This window comes from Salvia miltiorrhiza, chromosome 1, assembly GCF_028751815.1.
Source record: "Salvia miltiorrhiza cultivar Shanhuang (shh) chromosome 1, IMPLAD_Smil_shh, whole genome shotgun sequence".
Lineage (NCBI taxonomy): Eukaryota > Viridiplantae > Streptophyta > Magnoliopsida > Lamiales > Lamiaceae > Salvia > Salvia miltiorrhiza.
This window is the reverse complement of record NC_080387.1, coordinates 49170799-49190988: the sequence shown is the minus strand read 5'-3', so window position 1 is coordinate 49190988 and position 20190 is coordinate 49170799. Positions and strand designations below refer to the sequence as shown.

Genomic DNA, 20190 nt, shown 5'->3' with positions numbered 1-20190 from the left:
TTAACAAACGAGCCTGCCATAACGACTAGACCCCAAATGAAAGTTAATTAAAATGAAGTAGTAATAAGTTCAAGTAGAAATGATAAATAAGTCAGAGTGTTTGCAGCGGAAAAACGTGTGAGTTATGCATATGGAGATGCATACTCAAGGTTTCATTACATAAACATCAAAAGAGAAATCCGCTCAACACCGATCCATTCCATCGCCTGCTCAACCTGCACATTTAGAAATACATGCAGGGCTGAGTATAAAAATACTCAGTGACATAAGCCGAAATACAACATGCATACATATATAAATTGAACTGCCATAACAGTAACACACAGGGGTTTTCATAAATGACCTGCGCTTACTAAAACATTTCGTTCATTTTCATAAAGATGGATGCATCCCATTTTCAGTCTATGTGATCCATATCTGTCCTTTCTATCACGCGCCGGGAAGGAGGCCTCCTTACCACGGACGCCAAGACCGGTCGCAAGCGACTCGCGATCTCCATGAGTGTACACGTTAACCCTAGCTAGCGACCTTTGTCTAGCATAGGATCCCAATTGGATTTCCTTTAAAGTTGGCGAACCAACACAGATAGGATACATATAAAAACATAAACATTTTGGCAGTCAATCATTTCATAAACATTTCATTTTCATAACATTTTCATTTTCATAAAGGGCATTAAACATATAAGCATTTCATAAGAACTGAATAAATAGTCAAAACATATCATGCATATATATTCGCATATGAGGCCTACGTCACGCAGGGGATCTCTATATACGTAATAATAAAATAATGCCCACCTCAAACGTTCTTAAGCTAGCGTGGAGTCGCTTCTTCTTCGGCTTCATTTCCTGTCGCCCGGACCCTTATTGATGAAGAGTCGGTAAGTTCGTGAAGAAAATTGTCACAAGACAAAGTCTAATTCTACGTGTCTAGGGTATCTTTTAGTATTTTAGGGTTCTAGCATCCATAAGTCGTTTCGATTAAAACAATCAAAAACCAACATAACATCGACTAACCACATAACAAACGAAATAAAAAAATTCAATATCCTTAAACTTAATATCATTTAGAAAGCTAAGAGTATAATATAAAACATTCTCAACCCAATCCTTGAAAAATAAATCACATAAACAATTAATCTCAATAATAGCATTCTTGAAAAAAAACTAAACTCGAGGTTTCTTTGTAAAAAAAAAATTCTCAAAATTTCAATTTGAGCTCACATAGTACACAAGAATACAATTACATGATCATACGTCTTAAGAAAAAATCAACAATCGGCTTTCCCTTTTTATCATCATTTTCGGTCCTCCCATAAAATCTTAGGGGATGGTTCGTTTCATCTCATATCGCATATATGAGCTCAATTATTCATCACATAGTCATATATGTTCACATCCAACACCTAACTCATCTCATATGAGAGACCTCATACAAATGCGCAAACTAAACTCTTTGAAAATTCAAAATCCTTTTTAATCCTTTTAAAATCCATACTCATAAAACCTTAACTCATACTCTATCTCATATTCTATCTCCTTACTCAACTCTATATAAACTCTCCACTCATCTCAAATCCTTAAGTTCAAGGATAGGTTTCAAGAAAATCATGGTTCTAAGTCTGGATTTATCTCTCATATAAGGCTCGTCTAATCTCATTCAAACACATAGGCCACAATCACATAAAGCACATAAGAATCACAATCAAACATCATTAAAACATGCTCTGTTTTTACACTGATTCAACTTTAAAATTTAATCTGTTCTGACCCCGACATCTCCTGGACTCGATACTCATACCGAAAGAAAGATCTTCAAGTCTAGTTTCATATAAAAAAAAGTAGAGTTGAAAACTCCAAGTGGTTTGAGAGATATGACGTTTTTACCACGATCTACCATATTCGGCAGTTTTGAGCAATCGAAAACTTGGATTTTTGAAAAATAGTAAACGTTGTCAAACTGGACTTAACTTCGGTGGATATCTATATAACACAATAAAGTTAATACCATAAAAATTTGGAAAGCTAGATCACAAAGGAAACTACTGAAATGAATGACTCTTTCCCCTGTTCTCTGAAATTCTCGGTAGTAATGTGCAGTTTGGGTTTTTCATTTTAAAGAAATATCAAACGAAGTTGGAATGGCTTGAAATTTTACCAGGGTACTCAAGACTCATGTAGGGACTTTCTATAAAAGTTTCAAAGTTATTAGACATCGACAAACCGTCGATCACAGTAGGTCAGTAGGCCTACGAAATTCACCAAAATCTCATCTCAAATTCTTTAAATGCTCAAGATTATATACTCACATATAACATCATACAATCTAGATCTATGAAAATAAGAATCACTTACCCAAGATTAAACAAAGATCAAAGTTTTCCTTTCTCACTCTTCAAACCAAACCCCACGGTCCTCTTGAAATCTTCAAGAATTGAAAGGTGTTTATGTTGATTTGGTGGAGGATTTGATCTTGAAGTGAACTTGGAAGCTTTGGTGATTAATCTATGGCGATCTTTTGGAGCAAAATTGGAAGAGAGGGATTTTTGGAGGTGACTGAGAGTTGAAGTGTGAGGGAGTGAAGTGATGAGCTTTGTCTTGCAATGGAAGAATGATTAAGGACAAAGCATTATTCATGATTAAAGCTTGGTTCCCTACCACCTTAGCACACTAATCCTATCTTCACTCATCACACTTCCACTCATGTCTATTAGATAAAAATAAGTTAGTGGTAGGGAAAAGAAAATATTAGTGGTGGTAGGGAAAAAGATTAGTGGTAGGGAAAAGAAAATATTAGTGGAGGATAATGGGGTGTTACATTAAGTAAATATAAAAATGTGGTGTAGGAATAACCCATGTGTAAAAAAAATATGGAAGACTAATCATCAATTAATAAAATGCTAGAGCATAAAACTCTTGTGATCAAAATTAAAATAAATAGCACTAACATTAGTGCACTCTCTCAATTTATAAATACATCATAGGAAAATAATTTGAGAAAAATATTGATGGAAAATTTTTATAACTCATCATTCCTAAATTTCTCGGTAAAAATAAATGAATACATAATTTTTTTTTTTTTTTTTGATTTGAAAACTCAAAATAAATCTTTGAGCTCCATCATTCTCTTAATGGACTCAAAAATATTTTGAGTGCATCATCCGTTGAAATAAAAATAAAAATAAATCATCACGTATGTAAATCATCAAATTCACATAAGTCCGTATTTTATTAATGGATGCTGAACCCTAATTACCATAAGAAATCCTTAAATCAATAATTAAAAGTCTATAATCCTTAATAAAAAGTCGGGGCATTACACTAAGTTACTGTCCTAAAAAACCTTCTAACTCTACGATATTACCACATATGTGAGTACGATATGTTGGGCTGTAACATATATGAACATTTGAAAAGTGAAAAAAGAGAGGACTAATTGAGTACCTCTATAGAAGGAAATGATGGAATAATAATAATAATAATAATAATAAGAATATGAAGATTGAGATGATTACAAAAATGACAGATACTCTACCTCTAGTATGAGTTGTGAGCATCCCCCACCAGAAATTTACCAAACACTTCATATCTACTTACATATATAATTATTTATATATGCAACTCAGTCCGTGACTATGCATGTGTTTGAGCCCCCACAAAAATACTATGCTAATTTAGGTCACCATACTGTTCATTGCTTTTGCACATTTCAATTTCTTACTATTAAATTACTCGTTAATATATATAAATTCATGTTATTTCTGTATACCAACCCACATGGGATTTTGATTGTATTCTCAACATTGAAATAATATGTATGATCTTTAGTTTTCTTTTCTTTTTGTGGTCAATATATTATAATTATTATATATAATTTCTCATATCGCTATAGATTCTTAGAATTTTTTTTTTCTTTTGAAAAGTTACGTACCATTCTTCTTTGGGAATAAAAAAACAATGAGTTGTTTCTTCTTCTTCTTCTTCTTTTTTTTTTTTTGGAGAGAAGTCTAACTATATTTTAAATTTGAGGTTTCTTTCAAATGAGAAACAATTTGATTTATTGAAGTAAGTGCTGTACCGAAATATAACACAAATTATTTTACTGAAAGATAAGAATTCATAATTTTTTTTATAAAAAATCCACAATTAAACGAAATGATATACAGCGAATTTCTGAAAATTAATTGTTTGGAAGATTTTCAATCACTCTGACACTGTGTAAAATAACTGTCGAAGTTTTATTCTATTTTCATTTATGCGCTTCTAAAATAGGGGCCGTGAGTGTGACACATGGTGTGGCCAACGATTGTCGGAAGATCATATCTTATTTAAAAAGTCTAATCAATCATTTAACTTATAAAAAATATCTGAACTAATTAAGTAGCAAAGAACTTCAGCTATATATATCCAAGAGAATGATCATTCAAGGAATCATCAAAGCGTGGCAAAAAATTCCGCAATAATTATGAAATAAATATTACTAGCTAGTATTTTAATTTCATATAACACAAACACAATATAAGATTATGCCAAATTAAATTAGTCGAAGACTTAGAGAGTTATTGTACATGCTTTATTTGAGCTTTCTCTTGTAATTAAAATTAAGTTTTGCAACATTAATTATTACTATCACTTCTCTCAAAAAATAATTATTACTATTACTTCTTAAAAAAGTTGATAATCACAACTTTCACAAATCAACCAATTTTTATTCGATTATATAACTTTAACACAGTACTTCTAAGTAGATGTTGTGACTGTAACATCCTCATTTATTCAGTTATGCTTGTTCGACATGTAATATATGCTAAACAGAGTCATTTTATTGATGAAACGTAGATATGTATAGTTTACTAATTACTATTGAAAATGAAAATTATATATATATATATATATATATATATATATATTAATTTCAACTTTTTAACTGTGCTGTAAATATTAAAAATAAAATAAAATAATGTTATTTTCTGCTTTGTTAATTAATAAATTTATTCATATAAACCTAACTTGCATGAATGACATACGTGATCATGAGGGCCCATGCCCATCTTTCTCGTATATGTCTACACATGCATGTTCATGCATCTAACAAAAAATCTTGGTGCCTATATATAGTAATTAATTAAGTTAATTACCGTTGCGAGAATATAAGTTAATCACTTAAATCACAAAAATAGAAACCAAGAGATAGATTCAATCAATTGCATGCAAACATCCAAGTTATACGAGATTTTTGTTAGTGTCGTTGTTACTTTCTTGCTATATATGTTCCAATAATTTATAAGAATCATATAATTAGTGCGTCCTTATTCTGTATATATTATGACTAAAGTGGTTCATATCCTAAGATAGTTAAGTAGATTTTTTTTTCCTTTAACTCAACTGGTTTTTTAGACCATTCACCATAAAATTAAATGACTAGGAAAACATACTTTCTATGTTTACGACCAGGAAAGTAATGGCTGTGAATTTTCACTTCAATTTTTTTTTTTTGAAGTGAGAATTCACAGTCATTATTTTCAATGGATAAAATCCATGTTCCTGTATAATACTATTATGCAATTCACATACGAGTGGTAAACCACACTTAAAAAATTACTCAAACCTATAAAGATGTTGATGATCAGATTCAAACCTAAGATTTTTGGCTTCAGAATACCCACATCAGCAATAGGCCAATGTGCAAAATGGTTATTCCATATTGTGATTTAAACTTTAAAATAAATAAAAATGATATCCACAATTAATGCCTTCTCCTGTCCGTAACAAAAAAGATAATAATAGTAATAATAATAATTAAATTGATGAAAATAATACAATTATTAATGATGGCAAGTAACCATCAAGATGCTGGCAGTGTGCATGTGTATATTTGTAGTTTTGTGAAAACCCTTAAAAAAGAGTATGCAGAGAACAAGTCTCACATGCACAACCACATCAAAGAATGATCCATGTTTCTCTCTTTTGCACTTGTATCCACCAATATCTATCAATTTCTTTTGTTTTTGTTACCCAACTTGCCCACCTTAGTCTTTACCATTTTCTAATTTTAATTAATTGAGAAAATAACTACTCATATGATGACTTATCCTAATCATCCATAAAAGTCAACCAAATCATTTTAATGGGTGTGTAACCGTTTAATTTATTTTACATCCTTGAAGATGTTGATTTAATTTGTAGGCATCCATCTCTTTTAGACATTCAAATATAAAATATAGCTAAGTATCTATAATTAAGAGTTCATTATTGTAATTAATTAACATTACTTTCATTTTTCTTACGATTCTTAAAAAAAATTAACTACTACACCGTATTTTAGTTTTTTGCTATTAATTCGAACATCCCAAATTCTATAATCTTCTAAAATCACATAATTTTAATGACACAAAATATTAATAGGTACGTGTCACTAAATTTTCTAAGAATGTTGTAATCGCAACGTGATGAAATCATCGAGAAAAGATTGTGTTATTTGTGATAAATAACCCTTGTCCCTTTCAAAAAATACACCAAGTTATTGATTGTAGTAATTTTAACATAAATTATATTTATACTTTCATAGATATAATTTGAGACGAACCAAAATAAATGTCTTATAATTTAATATAATCCCACAATTCGAATTCGTTTTAAAATTACTACAATCCGATTTATCCACATCAATATTCATGTTAAGTAAACTTTAATTTGGCCGAAAATAGATTTCGCATAAAGTCTATATATAATATGTACATGTTTCCTGTGATTTGGTGGTAAGCATTATGTCTTGGGCACACCCTTCGAAAACATTCAAATCTTAAACTTTTTGATTCTGTGTAAGGAAAGAGGTTTAGGATTCAATAAGGTTTGTTTACAGAAGAAGATGTTGATCAAGTGAGATTCGATGAAGATGAAAAACAAATATTCTTGGATTTTAAGGATTAATAATTTTGCTCTCCAATGCATCCCACTCTACTTAGCAATATCTTTCCTGCAGTTTTCAATTTGTATCGGTAGCAAAAAATTATTAATTTCAGCATTCGTTATTGGCCCAAACAAGAATTGTAGAATGTAATTAAATAAATAATATATGAAATATTTTTCTGTATTTCGACTAATTGGGGAATTAATTAAAGGAATTTGTGAGAGATAGAAGAAGACAGAAAAACCGTAGAAAATAATCTTTCTTTTTTCTTCTTGTTATTGGCTTATTAGGAAGTAGTATGTGAACATATCTCCATTTTCAGATAAATATGATTTCTCGAAAGCACAACTAGAAATGTGTTCAAGTTGGGAAATTAATTAATATGAAGTTGCTGCACTCATACTTTCGAAGTTTTATAAATTAATTTTAAGAAAAATAAAATGTAAATTAATTAATTTACCTCTAGATTGTATCAATGAAATAACATTGTCATTTTTCTCAAAAACATCATATCTCAAGATCTTAATATGATGAATATTTAACGTTCAAACTTTTTCCAGATTGAATAAACTTTTCTAAATCACAAATTCGATAAAGAAATTATCTGTTTCAAAAGACTAACATATACTACAAGCTACGTACCTGTGGTTTACCTTAGCTAGTTTAGTTAAATATTTTCTTATATATATATATATATATATATATATATATATAGGGGGCGGTTATTCAATAAACCACCCTTATTTTAAGAATTACGAACCAGCAAAAATGCATGAATTTTATGTATAACACGCATGAATAAACTGTATAAAGGTATGAATTGCGGAAAATAATTTTTTGCTACCTTTGGGATTCGAACTCAGGACCATGAATTTATCCAACAAGATGATGAATCAACAGTAGATCTTGATGATCTAAGGGCTGAAAATGGTTCCTAATTTATATTTTAAGAAGCGTTCTTATTTTAGCCTTCCCCTATATATATATATATATATATATAGTCAACACTTCTTTGTCAATATAAGCTAATATATAATTAAGTGATAGAAAATAGAGTTGATGGGCTCAATAGCCTTTCTTGTAAAAGAAAAGGAAAAAATGTCCACCTAAATAAAAATATGAAAAAATTAGCATTTTTTTATGTAAATGTACAATTATACCCTTAATATTGTTACATACATTTTAACAAAAGTGTGTAATAACGTAAAAGTGTGTAATTGCAAAAAAGTGTGTAATAGTGTATTTTACACTGTTACACACTAAAAAAGTATTTTGGTCAAAAATGCTATTATTTCCATATTTTTATTTGTATGGCTAAATTTTCTATGATTAAAAGGTTTTGGCTATATTAGGGTGCTGCCTCATTAGTTCAATTGCATACAATTCTAAAAATAGTAAATATATAGTCTCAATTTTGGGTTCATCAAAATGTTTATAATTAATGATCATGTGCAGCTATAATTAATAAAGCATGCATGTGATGGGGCATACATATAAATATATCTAAAGTCAATCATGCATGTATATACTGACAGTGCAATCGTTGGAGACTATAATTCCAAGAAAGAACACTCACAATTTCTTGTCGAAATTGCTTTAAGCAATAGTACATTTTGAAGAAGTTGTAGGATAGGTTCAGTCCTACTCAATTATTGTAATAAAAATAAACAGAATTAAAGAAAAGGAAAATATATCATTAACAAGAGCAAAAAGAATTGTTTCAATAATTAGGTTTAAAAACAGCTTAACGTTTCTTCAAATTCACATACACTAGCTAGTACATGTGAATTGGACTAGCCGTAGAATAGTTAATGTATAAATCTAATTAAGGTCTCATGGATTTGAGTCCACGGTAGCAAACCAAAGCAGGAGATAATTATAAGGTTCTCTACCTCCAACTTATTTTTTCATAATAACAATCATTTTACAAATATTATTCAATCAAAATTTATTATTTCCATCATATATCCTTTCAAATTCAACTCTCTTCAATTTTCTATATCTAGCACAAAATCCTCTCTTTAGCTTATAAATTTAATTATCCAAATATTTGAAATAAACTTATAAACTTTTAAAATATCTTGTAAATTGCTGAAACTTATACTCCCTCCGTCCACGAAAAAGAGTCCTGTTTCCCCTCTTTTTTTTGTCCACAAAAAAGAGTCCTGTTTCACTTTTTGTACCATTATACCCTCCATAGACTTCAATATTTACTTTACTTTGCCATTAATACATCTACCTCAATAACTAAAAATAATTGAGTTAATTCCTTAATTAAAACCTAATTAAAACCCACGCACACACTCACAAAACACACACGACACACACAGAGATGCAGCGCCCCCCTCCCCCCTCCTTCCTCACCGGTGTCGCCGGCTCTCCGGGCACCACCATCGGTGCACCTCCCTTCTCTCACCTCTCGCCTCACGCCCTCTCTCTCTTCTCAAACTCTCACGCACCCTTGAACCCAGACGCCGCGCCGCCTTCATCTACTGCCGGCGAAGGTGACAGCAGCGAGGGCTGCGGCCGCCGCGGTTCCTTCTCCGGCGAAGCCGCGCCTGAGCGCCGCTCCCCTGGCTTCACCTCTCTCTCTCTCACCACTCAGCCCTAAATCCCCAAAATCCAGAATCTACCCTAAATCCCCTAGCTTCATCTCTCTCTCTCTCACCGCTTCCCTGAGCGCCACGACCGGAAGGCCACCGCTGCAGAGGCCAGTCACTTCTCCGTTCCCGGCCGAACAGCCGTCGCCGAGCCCATCGTCTGAAAGCACTGCCTCACTGATCCCGTTGCCTCGCTCCCTCTGAGATCGAAACCCTAAGGCGCCGCCTCGATTTGGTCTGTAATTTCTTAAATTTGTTGCTGGAATTGATTTGTTGAATTTGTTCGAAATTGTTGCTGTAATTTCTGAATTTGTTGCTCGAAATTGTTGCTGAATTTTCTGAATTTGTTGCTGAATTTGTTGCTGGATTCAAGTGAATTTGTTCGAAATTGTTGCTGTAATTTCTGAATTTGTTGCTCGAAATTGTTGCTGAATTTTCTGAATTTTTGCTGAATTTGTTGCTGGATTCAAGTGAATTTGTTCGAAATTGTTGCTGGAATTTTCAGAATCGAATTTGTTTGATTTGTTTGAATTTGTTGTTGAATTCAAGTTAATTTACCATCTTAAATTACATTGAATTCGATCATTAAGCTGAATCAGTAATGAAAATGGAATTCTGAATTGAATTTTTAATTAAAATTATGTTAGAAGTGTATATTGAATTAATTTCAAAAATTAAGTGTTCAATAATTTTATTAAATTTAAATTATGAATTGTCATCAAAAGTTAATTGAGAATTAGGGACTTTAAAAGTCATATTAACACTACCCCTATAAATTTATTTCTCTCTCCACTTACACCTACTTTAACAACTTTCTTAAAACCCGTGCCGAGTCCCAAATGGGACTCTTTTTCATGAACGGAGGGAGTAAAATCTTTAAAATAAACTTAATCAACCACCCTCTAAATACTGCACAAGAAGGTCTGAATTAAAGCACAGCAGTACCGTACAACCATTATTATTAATCCTCATGCATATGCTGGTACACAAAATCTAAATCCCCAAATCTTGTATCCCATCCCATCATGTAAAATTCCCAGAAAGGATAGGAGATCATATCTCTCCTCTCATCCACATATTGTTACGGTAGATTGCAGCTACACACGTAGTTAACTATATAGTTAATAAAATAAAATAAAAAAAGGATTAATTATCTTTAAATACACGAATCTACATAAATTTTTATTTTTAACTTACATGATTTTTTGATTAATTAATATATGAACTTTCAACATTTTAAAATATGAATTAAAATTTTGGCAACTATTCCTACGTGGATACAAGAATTTTCTTATGTGACATATTCCAGTCAATAAATTTTATTTTTTGACTTGGGGGAGGGGGAGCAGTAGGGTTTGAACCCGGGGACTTAATTTAATTTTTAAAGATACACAAATGTCTATATTAATTTTTTAAAAATTGTGATAAAATAGCTCACTGTTCACACACAGGAGGTCGCACCGTGTGGTGTCCCAGTCAATAATTAAACTATGTATATTCACATAAACGATATTGTTTTCATATATATTGCTCTAACATGACATAATTAAAGATGGAGAAACGATCATTATATGTTATATAAAAAACACAACATTTTAATTATTGGTTGAAATGTCATGTAATAAAGTTTTTCGGCGTCCACATAGGATCAATTGTTATTGGAATTTTAATTTGAGCCAAATTTTAAAATATTGAAAGTTCATGTAATCAATTAATAAAAAAGACAGTGTTGGTTAAAAATTAAAATTTGAATATAATTGATGTATTTACGTAGAAATTAAGGCAATAAAAAAGAATAATTGCTTGTGCAAGAAACAAAGGGGTTATGCATGGCAGTTGACAACTAGCATATTTTGGCAGTTGGTTGTGGCTTCACATGCTGTGCCTTTAGGGTTTGTACTCTTCCAACACTTACTGTTGCTATATAACTCACTACTTCTCATTCCCCTCCTCTTCATCTCCACTCAACCATGGATTCCTTCAAGATCTTCGCCCTCTTCCTCCTCATCTCCACCCTCTCCATTTCCTCCGCCGTCGTCCAGCCCGATTGCGGCTCCTGCTCCCAACCTGCCCCCAAAAAGCCCAAACCCACCGTGCCCGTGCCACCTGTGACAGTACCGAAGCTGCCCGTGCCCTTGCCGCCTGTGACAGTGCCGAAGCTGCCCGTGCCCTTGCCCCCTGTGACGGTGCCGAAGCTGCCCGTGCCCTTGCCGCCTGTGACGGTGCCGAAGCTGCCCGTGCCTCTGCCGCCTGTGACGGTGCCGAAGCTGCCCGTGCCCCTGCCGCCTGTGACGGTGCCGAAGCTGCCCGTGCCCCTGCCGCCTGTGACGGTGCCGAAGCTGCCCGTGCCCCTGCCGCCTGTGGCAGTACCGAAGCTGCCCGTGCCCCTGCCGCCAGTGGGGGGGACACCGAAGGGGAAAAGTGGATGCCCGCCGCCGCCGGCGAAAGGAGGTAAGGAGGAGACGTGCCCCATCGACACACTGAAGCTAGGTGCATGTGTGGATCTTCTGGGTGGGTTGGTGCACGTGGTGGTGGGAGACCCCGCCGTGAACGAGTGCTGCCCCATCATCTCCGGCCTGGCCGGGGGGGAAGCCGCCGCCTGCCTCTGCACCACCCTCAAGATCAAGGCTCTCGACCTCAACATCTTTGTTCCTTTAGCCCTTGAGCTCCTCGTCAGCTGCGGGAAGTCGCCGCCGCCCGGCTACACTTGCTCTCTCTAGGTTCTAATCTCAATTAATATATAAACATATATTTGATTGATTACGAAATTAATTAGCTAGCTAGCTAGGGTTTTTATTCTTATCTCATTTATTCTTTGCGATGCAGGTTTGTATCTGACATGAGAGGATGTCACCTTTCTCGAATCCATATCGTCGTTGTTTCTAGTTTGTCTTGAGATTAATCGCTCTTCTTTTTTTTTTTCTTTTTTTTTTTTCTATGTTGAATTATTTAATTTGCAATTGTTTATCATGATTTCATTATGTAAAATTAGTTTCACAGTTATGTACGGTCTGCAGCACGCATGGAAGCAATTGAAGATTGTGTTCCATTTTCTCAATTGTAATTCTTTACTATTAATCTCAGAAATGAGACTGTATTGTGCTTGAGATACGTACATGCATAAACAGGATGGTTTCAGCATTGGTTTTATATACTTCGCCTATATTTTACATCCTTAATTAATTTAATTAGTTACTACACTAATTCGAAGAAAATCATCCATCCAATTTCCACATTACATTTTCATGTAGCATTTGACCTAAAGCACAGTGTATATAACATGTAAAATATAACAAAAAAAATCAGTAAAATTAAAAGACAAAAACTTGTGTATAAATATCTGAATGTACAATGTAGTGCATTAATTAATTAATTAATTAAAAAGAATGAATGCATGCATGCGTGAAACTAAAGAGCGAATGAAAGACTGAGCTTTTTACCAATCAAGTTGATGAAAAGCGTTAAAATAAATATGAGGAGCCTAGCCTATCTTAGTTGGATGTTTTATAAACGACGGTAGCCAATGAGCACATGGCACGTGGACTAGAGAATAGATCGGATAAAAATTTGGTATTGTCGGAAGTGCATGGTATGGTATGATTGTGGGGACGATTTCCACATTGCAAGATTAGAGGGCACATGAACATACTTTGTCGTTACCCCCTTCACTATGTGTGGTGCCTAAAATTACACTTTCTTATTCATCTTTTTTCTTTATATTCACACGTACCAACCTCCATATTAACACACCAACCCACCTAAAAATATAATATTAAAATAACAAATATATAGAAAATAGAAGATAGATAAATCATAAATGTAACCATAACTTTTATTTTTTTTTAAATTCTAGCATAAAGAACGTACGTTGTAATGTTATTTTATTTGATAATTTATTATTTTAAAAAATCTATTAATTCATTACTTTTACTAGATAATTTATTGGATGGATATATTTATTTATAAGCCTTATGTATAGAAATATATCACATAGATTTAGAGTAATATCGATCTAATGAATTAATATATTCTTATAAATATATAATATGTAAAATAATTTTAAAATAAAATATATAATAGGGGTAAAATAGGCAATCCATAAGTTGTGCCCTAAGATACCTTAGGCTCTTTTTCTATTAACCATAACTTTGAATTTTTTTTTAATATGAAAGTATTTTGATCTTATCCTATCAAATAGTCCATATACATATATACATATATGGGTTAAATATATAAAAATATATACTTTGTGGTGACTTTAGTTTTGTATATAAACTTTCAATTATATCAAAAAAATACGTTAACTTACATATTCTTGATTTTTTCCATGATTTTGAATTTTCCTCAATGCAAGAAGGACGACTCGTTATCAGCAAATTTGAATACTTTAATACTCAACGAGAATCTCAAGTTGTTATGAGAAGATTAAACGAAAAAAAAAGTGCTTGTGAATGATTTTTCTAGGAGAAACAAAAATAATACTAGTTCCTACGAACAAAATTAAATAGGTTGGATCCAAGTTGGGTACGGGTGAGGCATGACTGACCCGCATGCGCAGTAGTGTGCCTCCCACACTATTGACTATTTGTCCTTGAAATAAAAGAGGTTTTTATTTCAAGTATAGATACAGATGGGCTGAACACTGTAGTTTCTTCTCTGCATGAAATCCCACAAGATTTAAGCAAAATAAACATCAAAAATTTGTATCCCGTTTGCCCATTTCAACTTTGACATTCACGGTGACAAAACTGTATATATAACTCCGCATCTCAAGTTACGTTTACAACACGAATAGTTGTATAAAGAGAATGAAAGGTAACCTCTCGCATTGGGTGAAATAATTCCTAATCACCCTGCAATTTGTATATTAAATCCCACATATGTGGTCGTCTACTCAACCAAAAAGCACAAGCTTAGCTTCCAGAAATCGCATCCACTGCAGCTACAGCGCTACCGCTTGCAGCAATTGTCTCCCCTGTTGAACCACCAGCATTTGGTACAACATCAGTCTCCTCCACAACTGAGGACGCCATGGTAGGTGAGGTCGAACGCGTGGTTGAACCAGAGACGCGTTCAGAGTGTTTTGGTTGGTTCAAGGCATTGCAATGTGGGCAATAGTATGTAACGTACGAGTATTCTTCTTTCCTTGCCAGACCTGAATGTACGAATGGAAAAAAAAAATGCCCATTGTTTAATCCGGCATCAATTAATGCAGTCTAAATGGAAAGCGAAATGTGGTTGCTGTTTACCATTGTGCATGTGGCAGTTTCCACATATTAGTGCATATGACTGCGCGGGGTCCTCTCCCACAAGTAAAGCAGCAAATCGAGCAATCCATCCTCCATCCTGAGTTGAACCTGCTTGCTGGTGATGCTCTACAACCATCTGATGTTGCTGGGACATGGTAGTACCCTCAAATCCCACATGGTTGGAAATTTCTTCCCCAGTATGATGTGTGGATGCACTTCTCGGACTATTATTCGTGGGGGATGGTTTTCTATTTCGTAGTCCACTAGTCTTTGCAACTTCCAGGTCATTGCTCTTTCCAGTAGCTACATCTTCCATATATAGTTTCAGACCAGAATCTGCACCCAACTTGGACGCCAGCACTGTGGCAGCAGCAGCCTTGGCAGCTGGATCAGTGTCGTACCTCTGCATTGAAGGATTTATACAATGATGGAACACGTTTGTGATGAGAGAGTAAGGGAGCAGGACATGCAGACCAATACATTTATTGAGTTTTTATTAGCTATACTAATTTACATACTGTCACCCATTACCTGTATCAGCTGTTGAGTACTATAATAATTTGTCTTCTCTTTCAGTTCATCTAATTTTGCTTGCCTCTCAGCTCGAAGCTTTTCAAGTGTCTTATTGTCTTTCTGGTCAACTGTAAGAGGCACATCATATCAACATTACTTTTGCTAGTAATACTCATTTGAATACTAACGTAGAAGCAGTATCAGTGATAAACCCAAGTGAAGCATGAAATCTAAACAAATAAGCTTTATATGTATAAAAGAAGCAGGAGTTTCTACAATTTAGTAATCGAGGGCACTAGAAAAAGCTGAAAGCAGACCCAAAGTAACTGTAGCTAAATCAACATAAGAATCTGGGTGTTAATTCCAATAGCCCCCTAAAGAATCTCAATTTAATCATTGAGAAAAGTAGAAACCATAAGCTATGTAAGCCATAATGATATGCAGGGAGCTTTAGTATTATCCCCTAATAATAACTCAATTTGGTAATCCATCACAGCTTGATAAGCATTTTGAGACTCCCACATCAGATGGAATCTTACACCAACGACAATCATATAAACAGTAAACCTTCAAGCCATTTCTTGCATATAGCTAGACTATTATACAGATATCTGGAACAGGATGCTGGCATTTTCTTTCCAACAAGCATAAAACAAAAGCTGAAAATACTAACTCATACATGGACACAAACACAGAGAGAGAAAGATGCTACGAGAACAAAGAGCAGTAAAATGCTTACACATCCTTGTGAAGCTTCTGAGTGTGAAGTAAGTAATGGAAGATAATGCCGGTAGCAAAAACACTGGTAAGACTCGCAATGCCCTCATTTTCCAGTCCAAGTCTAAAGACTTAGTGGACATGATAGCATAACCTAAGGCAATCGCCTGGAAAGTTATGAAATAACTCCATTATAAGTCATAGCACTCTATTAGTATAAAAGTAAAGGAAAGAGCATAAGAAATATAATAACAGTCATATTTCCAATTCCAACTAACCCTCAATATTTTACTAATTTATATCATAGCTTCTCTCCTCCTGTTTTATTATCTTTACTAATTTATATGGAATTGTTGGTTATTTCGTATTTGATCATATCGGCGTCTTTTCATACAAGAATTATTTGTAAAGAAATATGGAACCATTTGCTGGTTGACAGACAATACATAAAAGCTTGCTAAAAATTGTCAGCTTATTTACAATACATAGTTTCTCTCAATTAATCTGAGTTTGGGAAGAGACAGGTTGAACCAGTTAAATTGAATAAAACTTGAAATTACATTTTCACGTTAAAACAGTAGCAATCGTTTAATACACACACGTCGTATCGTATGCGGTGAAAAATCTGAACTTAATGTTTCACCAACTTTGTTGCATGAAGTTTTTTGTAAATAAAGAAACCTAGCAAGTTACACACACACACAAGTCATATTTCTAATTCCAACTAACCCTCAATGGTGAGCATACTGCAGCTACTACGAATCTACCCCAAACAATAGAAGAAATACAAACAAGCAGTCCCCCTGAGTAGTACCAACAAATTGATAACCATATAAAAGGAAATAGCAAAACAAAAGCAATTCACCTCAAAAAGAACTGAGAATAACATCAGGTGCCTAGTCATTCTCCGCCAGCTATTTGAACGTCTTGTAATCCTTGAAAGAATAGCGGCCTCTTCTTTGGATATATATTGCAATCTCTTTTCAAAATCATCCCTATGTAATCTAAATATTGCACCCCACAATCTTGAGAACAATCCTTTCTTCTTCTTCATGGTTTTTGTTTTTATCTCAGCATCTGTCGATGTGGTAGACTCTTTAACGTCGTTCTTAGAATCTGCAGCCATCCCCTGCTATATACAGGACCAGAATTTAAACTTCAAAGTCAGTGTTCATATCCTTCTGCAACAATGTTTTGATACAATCAGAAGCACCATCTTATGTTTCCACACATACAAGAATTACACAACAAATAAACAAATGACCACTGCATATTACAGCCACCATTAATTTTCAACAACATTGTCGGGACACGACCACTTACTCGAGAAAAACACTCATCCACTGCAAAACAAAACAAACAAACAAACAAAATAAATAAAAAGTCCTCTTACCAGCTAAGAAAATACAAAACCGAGTAAGAACAACGATTGAGCTAAAAACAACTATTTTGAAACGCTACAAATACAGGAGTCCTGAAAGAAGCAACTGGAGAAACCACAACCACAAGGATCAAACAGAATTGGAAGGGGAAAATTAAAAATATATATATAATATATAATATAAATATATAACGAACTCCCCGAATTCTAATTACTGCGTGAAATGCAAATTTAACAATTACCCAAATTCCAACTAATAAAATAAACACGCACACGCAGAGTGGCGCGCATAAGAAGTTCCGATCGAACAAGGATAAACGAAAACGAGGAAACCCTAAACAATGCAATAATCTGACCTTCGTCCCGATTGGAGCTGGCTCTGAATTGCGATGTGAAGAAAAAGCCTAAATTGGATGTGCAATTGAAGTGCGTGATGGAGGTTCTAGATCTTTCAATGGAAATGATGAGGAGAGAAAATCAAAGCAGCAAACTTCGCAAATAAACGAGACGACGCGTATCCTCTTTTTGAAATCGGAGACCCATCCCATGTGCCAACCATGTAATGAAGAATTAAAAGAATACTAGTAGTATTCTATGTTACAAATCATACCCACGAGTTTTTTTTTAGACGTTTGAGCTCAATATAATTTTCAGATGCAAAACAATATTATTACAAAACATTTTTGGGAAAATGTGAATTATCAAATATGTAGTAGATTATAGTTACTAATTTAGCAATCATCTTAAATGCTAATTCCTATTTAAAATTTAATATAGGATCGTTATATGATTCATTAAAACATATTCATAAACACATTTGCTTCCTTTTTTTTAGGTGTTAAAACTCTGAAATAGTTTACGATTTTTCTAATATGATATATATACCTCCTACTCGGAAATACACGAGGTCCATAAAATTTAAATCTAAGAACACAAATTCTCAACCAAAAATAAAAAGAAAAAAATTTATGAAATACGCTAGAAAAATTACTATGGTCCACATGTGTAGATATAAACTTAGATATGTGGTTAAACTATAATGAATCCTTGAAGTGAAAATATGAAAGGAAAAATGGTATTTGTGTAAAATGTGGGATAAGAAAATAAACATTTGAAGGCATAAATTTTTGATATATCCCTCCATTTAGAGGGATAAAAAGCAAAGAGTGAATTTTTAAAATGGCCACTTTCATATTATAAAAATAAAAAATGTCCACTAAAATAAAAAACTTAAAAAATGTCCACTGTTACCAAAATACCCTTCACATTAAAAATTAAAAAAATGTCCACTTTACATCACCCCTTTAAAAAATCCCGCAATTCACAACCAGTGTGAATTCACAACCAAATTTTTTTTTGTTGTGAATTCACACTGGTTGTGAATCACAATTTTTACAACCAGAATTTTTTGTTTGTGAATTCACAACCAGTCGAATTCACAATCAAAATTTAATTCACAACCAGTCGAATTCACAACTACAATTTAATTCACAACCACAATTTATTTTGGTTGTGAATTCACAATCAGTCGAATTCACAACAAGAATTTATTTTGGTTGCGAGTTTGAATTTTTAAAGTTTGAATTCACGACTAAAATTATAATTTTTTTTTGTGAATTCGAGTTTTAGTTGTGAATTCATAAATCTGGTTGTGAATTCAAGAATATAAGTTGTGAATTTATCGAGATGGTTGTGAATTCGAGAATATTAAATTGTGAATTCATATATATAGTCGTGAATTCATAGATCTAATTGTGAATTTATAAACATTAAGATGTGAATTCATAAACAAATAATATAATTATTTTTTCTTTTCTCACAATCCAATGCGATGTCTGATGTCTCTCCATCCCGGTAACAGAAATTCCCAAACACACACACAAACATCTGATCTAATCACACACACTCTCAATATTTAATTAATTAATCCTGCAATTGCAATCTCGAAGTTTAATAACTTCAAGATTTGGTAACTCCTCACAAAGATATTCCATGAATTCGACAACTATTTCACAACAAGTAATAGACAAGTTTCTCACAGAGAAAGGTAATCTGAAATCTGATGGGGACACGAGAGTTGACTTTGATAAGACGGAATAGCCGGAAAATTTCAATGTTTCGAGTTTGTGCAGATGGGAAATATCACAGCAGAGCCAACATGAAATTACCAAGTATTTTATTTTGGGGAATCAGTTGAGGAAATTGTGGCTTGGATCCTTAATAGTAAAACACTGGAGAATGTCGTCGCAGCAAAGAGAGGGAGAGAGATGAGATGGCAGAAACACCGAAAAACGCAGGAGAACGTCGCACCGCCGCTGGATCCCTAAGAATCACCGCCGCTGGAGAACGCCGCCGCCGCCTTCAATTTCTGGGGGAGAGAAATTAGAAAAACTCAAATTCACAACAGATCTGGGAGAGATCTGTCGAGAGAGAGAGAGAGAGAGAGAGATCTGTCTCCATCTCCTCTGTTGATCGCGACCAGCTCGTCAGAAACCCTAGAAACGACGGCGCGTCGGTGAGATCCTCCGCAGCTGTCACGGAACTCGAAGCGCTGCCGCACTCATCCTCCTCTACTTCGAAGGAATTGGTGGCGGGAGGAGGCTAAAGTCGCGGCGGGGGTGAAGCAGGAGATGGGGGGGGCGAGGCCTGGGCGGCGGCGCTTCGGCAGCGGGGGAGAAACAGGAGATGGCGGAGGCGACGAGGTCGAGGCGGTGTAGATCTCGTTAGGCGGTGGTGCGGAGGTCAGCATCGGAGATGTGGCGGCGGTGGAGAAGCAGGAGGTGGTGGAGGAAGAGAGAGGTGGTGACGGCGGTGGTAG

General features: G+C 34.2%; 2 protein-coding genes and 1 long non-coding RNA gene across 9 annotated transcripts; 1 reads left to right on the top strand and 2 right to left on the bottom strand.

Moving 5' to 3' along the window:
* Positions 1 to 2694, bottom strand: LOC130989115 (uncharacterized). Its single transcript, XR_009090480.1, has 3 exons — positions 2358 to 2694; positions 801 to 865; positions 1 to 215 (listed from the first exon to the last, which is right to left on the bottom strand). It is a non-coding gene; the product is annotated as an uncharacterized LOC130989115 (long non-coding RNA).
* Positions 2695 to 11342: 8648 nt separating this feature from the next.
* LOC130989108 (36.4 kDa proline-rich protein) lies at positions 11343 to 12662 on the top strand. Its single transcript, XM_057913071.1, has 2 exons — positions 11343 to 12232; positions 12339 to 12662. The coding sequence occupies exon 1, from the start codon at positions 11483 to 11485 to the stop codon at positions 12230 to 12232; it is 750 nt and encodes a 249-aa protein (XP_057769054.1). The 5' UTR covers positions 11343 to 11482; the 3' UTR covers positions 12339 to 12662.
* A 1590-nt stretch (positions 12663 to 14252) lies between these two features.
* On the bottom strand, positions 14253 to 18225 carry LOC130989065 (uncharacterized protein At2g24330-like). Of its 7 annotated transcripts, none has more exons than XM_057913062.1 (7): positions 17729 to 17974; positions 17315 to 17334; positions 16857 to 17172; positions 16014 to 16158; positions 15293 to 15402; positions 14762 to 15164; positions 14253 to 14667 (listed from the first exon to the last, which is right to left on the bottom strand). In XM_057913062.1, exons 3-7 carry the CDS (start codon positions 17115 to 17117, stop codon positions 14426 to 14428), a joined length of 1161 nt encoding a protein of 386 aa, XP_057769045.1. In that variant the 5' UTR covers positions 17118 to 17172; positions 17315 to 17334; positions 17729 to 17974; the 3' UTR covers positions 14253 to 14425. The 7 variants fall into 7 exon arrangements, with proteins under 7 accessions (XP_057769045.1, XP_057769032.1, XP_057769031.1 ...); XM_057913049.1 differs by having other exon boundaries at positions 16857 to 17123; XM_057913048.1 differs by having other exon boundaries at positions 16857 to 17120.
* Between the last annotated feature and the right edge of the window lie 1965 nt (positions 18226 to 20190).

What these genes read in the sequence shown, in the direction of transcription:
- LOC130989065 (XM_057913057.1), bottom strand. Translation starts at nt 17,117, where the DNA reads ATGGCTGCAGATTCTAAGAACGACGTTAAAGAGTCTACCACATCGACA. An exon ending in TATTCTCAGTTCTTTTTGAG is followed by an intron (nt 16,159 to 16,856) that starts GTGAATTGCTTT and finishes ATAACTTTCCAG; the next exon opens with GCGATTGCCTTAGGTTATGC. An exon ending in AAACTGCCACATGCACAATG is followed by an intron (nt 14,668 to 14,761) that starts GTAAACAGCAAC and finishes TCGTACATTCAG; the next exon opens with GTCTGGCAAGGAAAGAAGAA.
- LOC130989108 (XM_057913071.1), top strand. Translation starts at nt 11,483, where the DNA reads ATGGATTCCTTCAAGATCTTCGCCCTCTTCCTCCTCATCTCCACCCTC.